Below are 12,889 nucleotides of genomic sequence, written 5' to 3' on the forward strand. Positions count from 1 at the left end.
TTGGCGCAGGATAGAGCAGGGTTTAGGGCTGTTGTGCATAGGGTCGCTATGAGTCGCAAATGACTCGACGGCACATAACAACAACAACAACCCTGTGTAACAGGGAGCTCATGGCCTAGTGGTAAGAAGCTATACTGCAATCTCAAAAGCTCTCAGTTCAAATCCAGCAGCGGCTCAAAGGAAGGATGGGCAGGCTCTTCCCTTTTGACTTACTGTTTGTGAAAACTCAGTAGAGGGTCAGCTATCAGTCGGTTCCAATTCTGACTTCAATGGCACACAATAACAACACCACTCTGTGTATTAATTAGTACTGGCAGACATTGCCAAGCAGTTAATGTGTGTTACCTAGTTTAACCTTGCTAAATCCCCATGCCGTTGTTATTATCATCACTCTTTTACTAGTGAGAAAACTGAAGTACAAAGAAGTTGCTTGAGATTGCTTAGCTTGAAAGTAGTTGAGGTGCATACCCAAGCAGTCTGATCTAGAGACTATACTCTCCAATACCGCCTCCTATCTATAAGTTAAAGTACTGCATTACCTACTATGAGAGAGTCAAGAGTTACTAACAGTTTTACTTAGAAGGAAGAAACTATAAACTTTTGTATATTGAGCTTCAAAGAGCAGACAGATCAGTTTTTGAGAGATGAGCAAGACTGAATGACTTAAACCAGAAATGTTGGTAGCATATGAACCAAGATATTTGGAGAAGTTGAGATGAGAGAAAAGTAGGAAGTTTATTACATCCAAAGATAGTGACTCAAGGAGGATGCTTTGCTTGAGAGGATGGCCTACATGCATGTCTGTCCCATGTAAGTCTAGGGACTGGTGCCACCCAGTTTGCAATACTTGGAGATGGAGTCATTTCCGCTCAAAGCTCATGGCTGAGATTGTGGCGTTTAGACAGGGAAGTGGCACTCCCCCACTAAGAATCCCGGATTGTGGGCAAAGGAGTGATTTGATGTCGAGGGAGCCAGTTAACGAGAGTCACTGCCTACATCAGAATTAAGACTGTGGACAGCCATCAAGTACTCAATTAAATGAGTGACAGGAATGACCTCTGTAGCTTCTGAAATTACCTCATATTTACCTCATTCAGGTTGTAGCCTTACAGCTTTTGAGGATTCTTTTGCCACTGCTCTGTCATCAGAGTTATAATGGAAAGGACTATTAGCATAAAGCTAAACAAACATTATTTAGCAGATAATTGTGTGCCAGCCTCTCCTATTTATGTTTATCTCAATCTTTGTGTTTCCTTTTATTGATGAAATTCTGAGAGAGGGCTTCATAATGTGCTCTGAGCTGTATAGCTCATTAGAGTCAGTGCTTTCCTATACAGACTTGATGATACTTGGCTCCCTCATAGGTCTCTTCTCCCAGGACTGTTGGCTGGCTGAAAAGGGTGATGGGGCCTCGCTTTCTCTAGCAGAAGGAAGTGCAGGCTGATGGTTACTTTTTCCTTTCTAGAATCATCGCAATGATGAGTCCAGAGGACAGCTGGGTCTCTAAGTGGCAGCGAGTCAGTAAGTGTCTTCCCATCTCTTTACCCTCCAGTGGTGGTGGTGGTTCCTCAGGTCCAGTGGGGGTGGGGGGCATTGAATGTACAGTGAAGTGAGTAGCCTCAAAGTGGGGAAGAAGTGTTTGTGGGAAAGAGAAAAGTAATCCTTGCTCTCTCTCCTTCCAGGGGAGGTTATTCTTCTTAAAGTTGTATCTCTTTCACTTTTGGCTTAAGCTTCTTTTTGGTGTTTCATCTAAACCCACATCATTTGCAGTCTTTTTATTTCTTTTCTCAGGTAATTTTAAGCCAGGAGTGTATGCAGTGTCAGTTACTGGTCGCCTGCCTCAAGGTAATAATAAGCATAATTATAGCTAATAGAATAATACGATAATAATAATCACAATAACAAGCTGTGAAAGGCCTTTATCTAAATTAGTGACAATCCTTATGTACCTGATGTACCGAGCAGGGAACCAGAGCAAACAGGGTCAATAATTTGTCCAAAGTTTACCCAGCTTGTAAATGTTGTTGGTTGTTACATGCCATCGAGTCCCCTGCGACCCTACATACAGCAGCTCCAAACCCTGCCCCGTCCTAACCCAGTCTTACTAATTCCAGCATACCAACCCCCATTGTCCTAGTTATTATATCAGTCAATCTCATCCGGTGTATTCCTCTCCTGCACTGTCCCTCCATCCTTGCAAGCATGATGTCCTTCCCCAAGGACTGGTTTCTCCTGGACACATTCCCACAGTATGTGAGATGGAGCTTCAAAATCCTAGCTGCCAAAACAAAACTTGGTTTCACCTTCTCCAAAACATAACTATTTGTTTTGCTAGTAAATGAGGAGCCAGAATTTTAATCTGGGCATTCTTGCTCAGAATCCTTCCTATTGATGACTGCAATAGATCCCTTTTTCTTCCTTTTTTTACCACACTGTTGCTTGCCCCATACCTGGCTGGATTTTCCGGGGTGACAATGCAAGCAGGAAAGACTATTGGTGAGCGGTGTAGTAGCTCCCGTTTGTTTATAGCCCCCTCACGGTGGCAGCTGAGGAGTCCTGTCCATCTGAATGTTCTCAAAGCTGTTTCTGTTTCTATCACAGGAATCGTGCGGGAGCTGAAGAGTCGAGGTGTAGCCTACAAATCCAGAGACACAGCCATAAAGACCTAAGAAGATGCAGGATTGCTGGCATCTTTGCATCCCACATGCTGCCTCTGCCTTTTTCCATTTGTGGAACCAAATGAGCAGAACTTCAAATCCTCCCAAGCCTCCAGCTTATGAGACACACAGTGTTGAAAGAGCAGCACCATGTGTCCCTAGACCATTATACTTTTTTTGGTCAGGGGGAAGGGTGCGGGGGTCTAGGTTGTTAGGTTGACAAGAGTGACTGGAGGAGGAAATGCTGCCGGTTTTCCTACCCATAGTCCAGGGCTCCTCCTTTGCCTGTGGGGTGGACCTTGTTAGCCAAATGCCAATAAACATGAGCACCTGAGAAGTTCACATGCCTTGCTTCCCTCTTCTTTTCTCTTGACTGAAGCCAGTGTTGATGCTTGCCCTGTCCACTGTCTTGGACAGTAGTAGATGCTTTCTGCTCTTGTTGCTGGTTTCTGAGTCCCTGGGATTGTAGTCTCTAGTGTCCATCATAGGATTGAATTGGAAGCTTGCTGCCCGAGTTAGCTAACCTCATCAGTCCTGGTGTCTAGTTGTTGTATTCTTTCTGCCCTCCAGACCTGACTTAGCGGGTATCCCTTGAAATCATGATGCTTTTTATAGTGTTCTTTGTCCTTTAATCATGGCTGATATTTCTTCTTTTTACTTCTCTTTGTTTACGTAGCCAGCAGTAGCTCCCAGGGCCCTCACACTCGCCACATTTCCTAGTTCCTTGTTCCCTAGCTGGAGGTCCTTGCTACTTAGATCATTGCTAAGTCTTGGTCTGTCTGGTTTGTGTACAGCCTTACGGGGTGTCACATTATTGACTAAGACGATTTACTGGTTTGGGGATAAAAAGTCATCTATATTTATAAAATCATCTTATGCTCATTATGATTTCTCATCCATCCTTTTTCCCCCATCTGTAAAGTAGAGGGATGATTACATGCTGCCTATTAACCTCAAAGTTAACGTTTATACAAATTAAGCAGTGTGAAAAAACTTCATAGAAGGTAAATATAAAAGTCTTCTGAAAAGATTCTTTTTTCTCTCTTTGTAGTAACAGCAATAGCAGGTATGTTGTTGATTTAAGTTCATTTTTCTGACTCATCCCAGAAAACTCAGACCCACTGCCATCAAGCTGGTTCTGACTCACAGCAGCCTTGTAGGATAGAACAGAACTACTCATGGGGTTTGCAGGTCTATAAATCTGTATGGATGCAAACTGTTACGTCTTTCTCCTTACAGTTAGCTGAATGTTTTACCCACAGTGCCAACAAAATTCCTCTTTTGACTTATTAGCGACCCTGTTTATGTGCCGTAAGTGGAACAAGGCTGCACCATCCTCTCCGTTGTTGCTGGGTTTGAGCTGGTTGGAGCCATTATGTCAACTCATCTTGTAGAAATCTATGTATTCCTTTCCCTCTGCTTTACCAAACACCATATCCTTCACCAGAAACTTGGGCAAAGTATGACGCTTATGTCTCACTATCTTTCTTATATTAATTTGAATGAAAGTTTACAGAGACAGGGTTTCCATTCATTCATTATTGCACTTTCCTCCCTGCCCGCTCCCTTCCCCCCCAATTCGCTCTTCTCTTTGAAAGGTAAAAGAAAAATTCTTTGTTACACAATCCCTCTCCTCAAATCCACTCCACTGTGCAGCCTTCATTCTGGACTCCTATCATGACAATAATACCTAATCATCCCTTTTAAACAGTTATCTCCCTCATCTGTTGTAATGCAGTACACATTATTTATCCCATCTTTCTCAGTTTTCCCTCAACCTCGATGTCAGTCCCATTTTAGAACAGTGGCACTATGCAGTATATGTTCTTTTGTTACTGAGATACTTCACTCAGCATAATGTCCACCATCTTTCTAAGAAATGTTGTGGCTATACTTTTTCCAAGATGAATTTGTTCTCTTGGCAGTCCCTGGAGTGTTCAGTGTTATTCCTCAACATAATTCAAAGGTCAATTCATTTCTTCAGTCTTTATAATTGTTGAGCTTTTTTTTTGTGTATCTGAGTCAATACCATGGCTTGAGTCAAGTACACCTAGTTTTCAAATGACCTATTTGCTCTGTGGACGTCTTTTGCAACAGATTCACCCAGTGTAATACTTTAGTTTCTTGGCTGTATGGTATGTGTGTACACAAGGACACAGCCAAAATAATGGGGAGGAAACATCTTGAGAACCCAGGAGGTGCTGAGTTCTGCCTGTAGCAGAGGTACCTGCACTGGAGCTTTCTTCCCACCTGGTGTTGCTAGTGAGTCAGTTTCTCTTGTTACCTGAGTTGTGAACTGTTAGGAGAGAAGCCAACTTTAATGTTCTCTCACCTGCCTTCATAGGAAGGAAGCTGGGACTGACTCAGATTGCTGCTGCCACTCACAGGTCCTCCTCAGACCAGCACCATTTTCTCTGCTGCCTTTAATCTTTTGTTAATCCCAGTTTTAAACAGAATTTCAAGGATTTTTTCCAGCTCCGCAAACTGAAAGCTCTCTGGGTGGAGGTTCCTGCTGCAGGTCAGACAGGTTCAAATGGCAATCTAAAAGGAGGCTTAGGTAGCAGCCTGTACAGGCTAGAGCTTTCATCCTGAAGGGAGAACGTGGATTTCAGCAAGAGTGCCTGCGTGGTCCAGCCTACGCCCAACTTTCACTGGCTTTCTCAAAAAGTCCCTTGGAAAGCCCCAGCTGCTGTCCTGCGTGTGTGACCCGGACGTGGCTGCTTGGTGAGAATGGAAACAGTTGCGGGGAGGGGTGGCAAGAGGTTCTGTGCTCAAATAACCACACGGCCTGCCTCAGCCCTGCAGATCTGGAGCTCTTAACTGTCAGTCTCGCAGGAAGCGAAAGACAAGCACCAGTGGTTGAGGGGGAGGGTTGCAGTGACTTCTAGATTCCACAGACTCCTGTGCCAGATGGGCTGCTCCTGGGAGCTGCTCCTGATCAGCTTCCCACCTGGACCTCTAACCGCCATGTGGTGCCTCTGAGCAGCCCACACAGAAGCAGTGACAGAGTGCAAAGTCGTCCATTGGGGCCCACAGAAGCTGAAGCTAGTAACTGCTGCCCCACATTCAGCAGCCATGTGGGCCATAGTGATTTTGTGTGCTGAGTCTGTCTACCCAGAATTTAGGGTATCATGCTCCATATTTGACTTCAGTAAAGCAAGACTTCTGCCTAGTTCAGTAAAAACAGATTCAAGTCAGACACTAGGATCAGAGCTGCCTCCTCCTTGCCTGCTGTCCCCTGTATTTTTTAATTATTCCCCAAACACTCTGCTTGCTCATCACATACTAAGTCTAGAGCCCCTTTCTCCAAAACTCAGGTAAACCACTAAATGAATTGAGCCTTTAAAGCAGGGATCAGTAGTTGATAGATAAAAGGGTCAGAGGTTTTAGGCTTGGAGGAGAGTATTTTCTCCAAGAGCATGGAAGATGGGCTGAGTTTTGTAGACTCTGACCTTATCGGCATGGTCACTGTGTTTTCATTTCCAGCCCTGTCTGCAATCTGCTCCTCCCTCCTCAAGCCCGTGCTGTATTACCGTTTGCCACACAGTGTAGGTGTCTTGGAGCCTTAGTAGCAGAGCATGTTATGTGTTGGACTGTTGACTGAGAAGTTGGTGGTTTGAAACAGCCACTCAGCAGAAAGATGAGGCGGTTTGCTCCTGTTAATGTTTACAGTCTCAGACACTCCATGGAGGTTTGCCATGAGTCCTGATCAGCAGCAGTGGTTTAAGAATATCTTTGTGTCTGAGGGAAGCTCTGGTGATCTAGTGGATAGGGATATATGCTGCCAACCCAGGGCGAATGGTTTGCATTCACCAGCTGCACTACGGGAGAAAGTTGACAATCTGCAATTTACAGTCAGAAAACTGTTGGAGGGTCAGCTGTGAGTCAATTCCAACTCCATGTTTTTAGTTCTTGGTCTGGAAGCAAGATTAATGTTTATCGGTAATGCCTTTCATTGGAGCATCATTATACAGTTGCTAAAAGGCTCTCAGCTATTATATGATCCTCAGCAACTCTTTGTGTCATAGTTAGCATTGCTATTTAGTGCTGAAAATACTGAGGCTTAAAGAGTTAAAATGATTTCGCCACAGTTCAAAAGCCCTAGCTATTTAGCTATTTCTTTCTATCGAGCAGTGCATTGCCCATGCTCTGAGAGGGCTGCTGAACCATCTGAGTTGTACCGAGAAGTAGCAGATTGGCTTCCTTTTATGCACACACAGACCTGAAAACAAAACAGCCATTTTTGAGTGAAAGTTAATGTCTCTGCACTTAGAGCCACATGAACTAGCTCACTCCCTCCACCTACATCTCTAGCCCACAAGTCTAAAATTAGCTGTGCAGAGGGAGGAGATCCTGCTTACTCAAGAATCTTTGTGCAGAAAATTGGGAAATGGATCCAGCTCTTCCCAGATTTCACTCTGCTGAATGTTCCATTCTATCCAGCAACTCTTTGGTACCCACTCCCAAGTGCCCTCCAAATCTCTTCATTTGTTTTGTTCTTCCTTCTCTCTCTACCTGCATATCTCCCCTTAATCTTTCCATCTGCAGCCTAGTTATAGGGTCTTTATATCCCATTGTGACACCAAGACTGTCTCTAAGTATGATCAAAATACATACTCTTCTATGGGCTAAGACCCTATTTCCCAGCTCTACCTTCATCATTCACTACCCTAGGTGACTTCCAGGTTACCTTGTTTCTACAAAACCAAGTTTCTCTCAAGTGCAATTTACAAAGCAACAGGAGACATTGAGACAAAGGCTGCTGGTTAAAGAAGAGGCGTGGAAGAAGGCACGAAAGGGTCTAAGAGGCGTGGAAGAAGGCACGAAAGGGTCTAGGGCTTTGATGTTACTTGATTTCTTAATTTGGTTTCAGGGAGCTCTGTAGTCCCTAGGAAGTTGCACTGCAAACTCAAGGACCATGCCTCTGGCTGTTCAAATCCACCATTGGCCCTGCCAGAGAAAGATGAGCAATCTCCTCCTGCGTGATTCACATACTCAGAAACCTGCTAGATGGTCAGCCATGAATTGGTTATGACCTGGTGACAATGAATGAAAATGATCTGGTTACAGGGGTCAGTTCCCTTTCTGAAAGTATGTTGAGTTATATACTTAAATCTGTTAACTTGTCTGTATATATATTATACTTCAAATAAAGTTTGCTTGTAAGTGCAGTTGGTAGTCCCTGCCTTAAGGTGATGGTGAGATTCAGCTACCAAGTATGTGTGAGCGATTGTCAGTATTATCCAAGGTTGTCCACTTCTAGAAAAGTTGCTGAAGTATGGTTGTAATTGCAGCCCTCCAGCATTATTGGGCAGTAGATGTTCCCAGAACATACATAAACCAAAGTGAAACACTTAGCATCAAGCACCAAGGCTTTTCATTTTTCCTGCGATAAAAATTTATGGATTATGTCTTCATTGCTTTTTGGAAATAAAACTCTTGAGTATAATATAACTGTCATTGTTATAAGCCTTCATTATTGTATCATGAAATGGTTTCTAGGAGTGACACTGTTCTACCACCTGGATTTCACGTCAGCTGGAGCTTTAGTGGCAAGGAGTTGCACTGCCAACGCAAAGGTATGTGCTTCGATTCCACCAGCTTCTCTGTAGGAGAAGGATGAGCATTCTCCTCTTCTGTGATTTACAGCCTCTGAAAACCAACTGGAGAGTCAGCTATGTGTCGGCTCTGACGCAGCAGCAACGAGTTTTTAGTTTTTTTAGTCACTTCTGCTGCTCCTGTGTGGCTGTCCCCTCGTCTTCTGAGTTAGGAATCAGACGGCACATTGTACAAACTGCTCTCAGGTGAGCCAGTAAGGCTTAGATTCAGGAGAAATCACAGGACTGGCTGCTGAGCCCTACGATTCAGAAATCTTCACCTGTCGGGTGTTGAGTAAAGACAGACGGTTGACCAACACTACCTCCAAGAGCCCTTTTAAGGGTGAAAAGACTAAGCCCAGAGAAGTTGGTGACTGGTCAGTCTGATCTCAAGGTGTGATGGGTCACTGCTCTTATGCTCTACAGAGCCTGGACCAGCACTTTGTAACTGAAGAGATTTCGCTCTGTCTTGGGATCCCAGGAAGCAGGAACCTGAGGATGCAGAAACTACCCAGAGCCACTAATAATGTTGATGGCTGACTTTGAGACACAGAATGGCAACGGCTTCACTCTAGGCCTGTGTACTCCCAAATTCTAACACTTCCTTTTGGGGTAGGGGCCGGACATTGTGGCATCACAGGCAGAGAGCTTGAAGCCTAAGGAGTTTTCCTTGGGGGTCTGTCCACAGCAGCAGACCTCCCTGGCCAGATGGAAGCCTGGTCCTGTAAGACTTCAGTGAGCTGGCAGGTCCCTTGAGAGCTCTTATGTGCTTGTTCTGTACGTGCAGGGCTGCTAGCCAAAAAGTCAGAAGTTAATCCATCAGCACTCTTGGAGGAAAGAGGAGCAATCTCCTTTAAAGATTTATAGCCTGAAAAACATCATAGAGGGTCACTAAGAGTAGTAGTCAACTTAATTTGGGTTTTATATGCATCCCCATCTGCTGCTCCTGTTTCCTGCCTGTGTCTGTCCTTCCTGTAAACTGAACTTTTGGGCTGTGCAGAGAGCTTGAAAGTTAGGAAGGAGCAGCTTCAGACCCTGGGGCAGGGCACCCCAGCTTCTCTCCAGAATGAAATCCTTCCTTCTCCTCAAACTCAGCAGCTGTCACCCTTTTCAACCTCTTCCCCCACCCTGGAAAATACCTGAGGGAAGTGAGTGTTCTGGTGAGAGCCGGAAGTAGGGATTCTAACTGTCTGTCTCACACGCGCGCACGCACATACACACACACACACACACCCTGGGAGTAGGGATTCTAACTGTCACACACACACACACACACACACACACACCCCCACCCACCCCTGGGGCCTTGAGTAGCAAAAGGAAGAGGGGAAATGAAGGTTCCTGGTGGGGAGACAGGACAGCACAGATAGGAAGGGGTGGCAGCTATTGCCTCCCCCCCTTTCTCCCGGACCTGTGAGCATCAGGTGGTACAGACTGAGGAGTTAACGCTGCTAGCCCAAAGGTGACGCCTCTGGTGGTTCGAATCCACCAGCGACTTAATAGAAGAAAGATGGGCTATCTCCTCCTGGGCAATGGACAGCCTCCAAAAACTGGAGAGTCAGCCATGAATTAGCTCTGACTTGATGACAATGAATTTGAATTTTGAGTACTAGGCATGTAGCCTGAGTGTAGGCTGGGGAGGCCTGGGCAAAGATGCCATCCCAGACCTGTGAGAAAGCAGGAGTCACTCCTCCCTCTGCTAAGGTCCTTTGTTAGCCTAGCACAGAAGGGGAGGGGTATAGCAGTGAGTTGGGGGTGGAGTCTCTCGTGGAAAGGTGGGGTTTGGCCTGGAGCCCACTGAACCTGGCCAGCAAAGATGAAGAGGAGGAATGATGGTCTGAGTAGGCAGATCTTTGGTAAATGAGCTCTTTTCTGCAGCATGAGGGACTATAAGGTTAGAGAGCAGCCCTTTGGTTGCCACACTTTCCCTCCTCCACTGTGGACACCAGGGGCCAGAATTAAGGGAGAAAAGGGGTCTTTACAGCAACCAGGTCATGACTGAGAAACCGCCCTCCAGCATTGGCTTCTACAATAATAATTTTACATCAGTACAGCAATGTCCAGGCTCAAAACTGGCCACCTCTGTGACTGCATTTGATCCCCACATCCACTCAGTTATATCCCTTCTACAGATGAGAGGACTGAGTGATAATGACCACATTGGCCTTGCGTGGCACTTCAGTCATGGATCTCTCTGTTCTGTGGCAGAGTGAAGGCCCAAACTGGGACATGGGCGAGGGAGTTTCCTGTTGTGGCAGAGTGAAGGCCCAAACTGGGACATGGGCGAGGGAGTTTCCTGTCTTCCTTCTGGCCTTTAGGCCAGTCTGCAGGTGGGGCTCCTGGGTGGTGGGCTCTTAACCTTAGCACCAAGATCTCAAGGGTAAGTAAGGGCTTCAACACCTCCCTGTTCACCACCACAGCACCCTTCCCTCCAGCGCCTGGGTTCTGTCTCCACCTCCCCACTTTGTGAGTACATACCCCCCACCCCCACTGTTTTGCCCCAGGCCTCTCACCTCCTTCTTCCTACCTCCCTCTCCCAGAGCCTCAGCCCCATGACGTGGCCGCCCTCGCCCCATTGGCCGGCCCAGGAGCATTTGCCCTTATTTGGCCAGACCGGGCCAGCTCCCTCAGCCCAGCCCCCGCAGCCCCATCTCTCTCACTTCGTCTTTTTGAGGTTTAGCTCTGGGGCCCAGGCAGGCGTAGCTTTAAACGCACTTTCTGGTTGAGTCACTTTTTAACGGCTCCTGTGCTGTGAGCTGCTGCTGCTGGGGGCTCTCAGCCTTCTGGTCTTTCCCCCTCCCCCAGCTGCATGCTCACTAGACTCTGAGGGAAGGGGGCTAGGGTGACGTTAGCTGTTAGAGAGATTCTCAAGACCACTCTGTTGCTCACTCTGACTCTTCCTTCACCTAAATGCCTGAGGGAAGGGACTTCTGCCCTGTGTTCCTCCCACTGCTCTTCCGAGCATCTCCTTTCCCGGTTGGTTTCTTCTCTGGGTGGAGGAACCCCTCAGTGGCCTACCAGACCTGGTCCTTTTGGGGCTCTGTGACAGCAGCTCTCCTGAGGGGGCGGTGCAGACTGTCAGCCCAATTTTCAGGAAGGTAAAACTTAACTTGGATGTGTTTCTGGTTCCTCATCTCTGACATGGGGATACCCAGTTACCTCATTGGGTCAGCATAATGAACAAGTGAGATTCACTTGTGAGTGTACTTTATAAAGTTTTTGAGGTGCCTCAGGGGCCTGTCCCCTGCTGTGTGTAAATCACAGAGTTAAATGGCTGGAGTAACAAGAAAGAGGCCTGAGAGGGTCAGGGAGAAGTTCTCAAGTGTTCTCTGCTCTTTCTACCCCTTACCCTCTTCTTTTCTAGTCATCTCTGGGACTCCTGAGTGGGAGAAAAGATGAACAAAAGAATTCATCCTAAAGCCTTGCCCCTTTTTGTTCTAGCCTTTTGTTCTAGCTAAGGTGAGGGGAAAGGCCCTGCTAAGGGTCCCTTCACAGGCATCTTGCTTCCTTTGAGTCACAGCAGGTCTGCCTTTGAGCCACCTGGAAAGCCCAAAGGATGCCCGTGGCTAGGCCGACCTGGAGCCCAGGCTCTGGTCCTTTCTCCTCCCAGGTCTCTGGGCAGCTGTCTCACTTGACAGCTTCCTAGAGCACATGGCAATCCTCACCTTGGTTTTACAGATGAAGAAATAAAGGCTAGGTGTTGTATTCCATGACCAGACCAGGACAGGAAGCAGGCCTTTAGTCTCTTGTCTCCTACTTCTGTCCCGATGGTGGTGGTAGGAGTTGGGTTGATGAGATTATGGTGGGTTTCAGGTGGGTTTCCCTACTCAGTCCCCACTCTGGGAATACACAAAGTGCTAAAATGAACAGATACAGCACAGCTGTGCAAGTTAAATGAGGCGCCTGTTCCTGGAGAGTGGCGGTAGTGTGCACCATCAAATTGGGACCAACTCAACTGATCCTCTAGCAGATTTTCAGATGCACAGGAGTTGATTGCCAAGGAGCAGCTGAAAGATTCAAACTATGTGCCTTTGGGTTGACAGTGCAAATTCCTAACCACTAGGACACCAGGGCTCTACAGTTAGCATTAGGAGGGGGCTTTCCCTCGTATCCCAGGAAGTCCTAGCAGAGACAGAAACTCCCAGAATCATTTGGGATGCCACTGGCTTGGCTGGCCAATCCCCCAGCAGTGGTGAGGGTAGCATTCTCCTTCCTCTTACCTCTTCTCTGCCCGGCCCACCCTGCCTTTTCCTAGTAACCCACCTGATGGAAAGAACCTGTACTTAGCTCTCACTTTGTGACCTCAGGCTGCCATCTGCCTCTCCCACTGGACTTGCAGCTCAGTATCCTGATTCAGGACCTGACCAAAAGCTTGGCTAACTTTGTTCCTTAGAAGTCTGGATACTTATGATCCCAGGGAGCCTGGCCCCAGGGAGGACCCCTTCCAGACAGAGGAGAGCACGTTTGACCCAGAGGGCCTCGGGGTAGACGATGTGAGTGCTTGCCCACTGTCTTTGTTGGAGCCTCTCAGCACTTGTTGGGCTCCCACAGGCCCAGATGATTCTGGAGATCTGCCTCAGTGCCCAGAGATGACCCCTGCAGGGACCTGAGCTGCCTCAGGTTCTCAGACACTTT

General features: G+C 46.9%; 1 protein-coding gene across 1 annotated transcript in view; it reads left to right on the forward strand.

Moving 5' to 3' along the window:
- SUPT4H1 (suppressor of Ty 4 homolog 1 (S. cerevisiae)) overlaps nucleotides 1–2,669 on the forward strand; it is a 7,124-nt gene extending 4,455 nt beyond the window's left edge. Inside the window, exons 3-4 of the mRNA XM_006889243.1 lie at nucleotides 1,792–1,845; nucleotides 2,602–2,669. Coding sequence (XP_006889305.1) covers nucleotides 1,792–1,845; nucleotides 2,602–2,669 — 122 coding nt within the window. The remainder of the gene's footprint in view (nucleotides 1–1,791; nucleotides 1,846–2,601) is intronic.
- Nucleotides 2,670–12,889: the final 10,220 nt, after the last annotated feature.

This window comes from Elephantulus edwardii, unplaced genomic scaffold (genome assembly GCF_000299155.1).
Source record: "Elephantulus edwardii isolate Elephantulus edwardi_28Jun2011 unplaced genomic scaffold, EleEdw1.0 scaffold00077, whole genome shotgun sequence".
NCBI classification, from domain to species: Eukaryota; Metazoa; Chordata; class Mammalia; order Macroscelidea; family Macroscelididae; genus Elephantulus; species Elephantulus edwardii.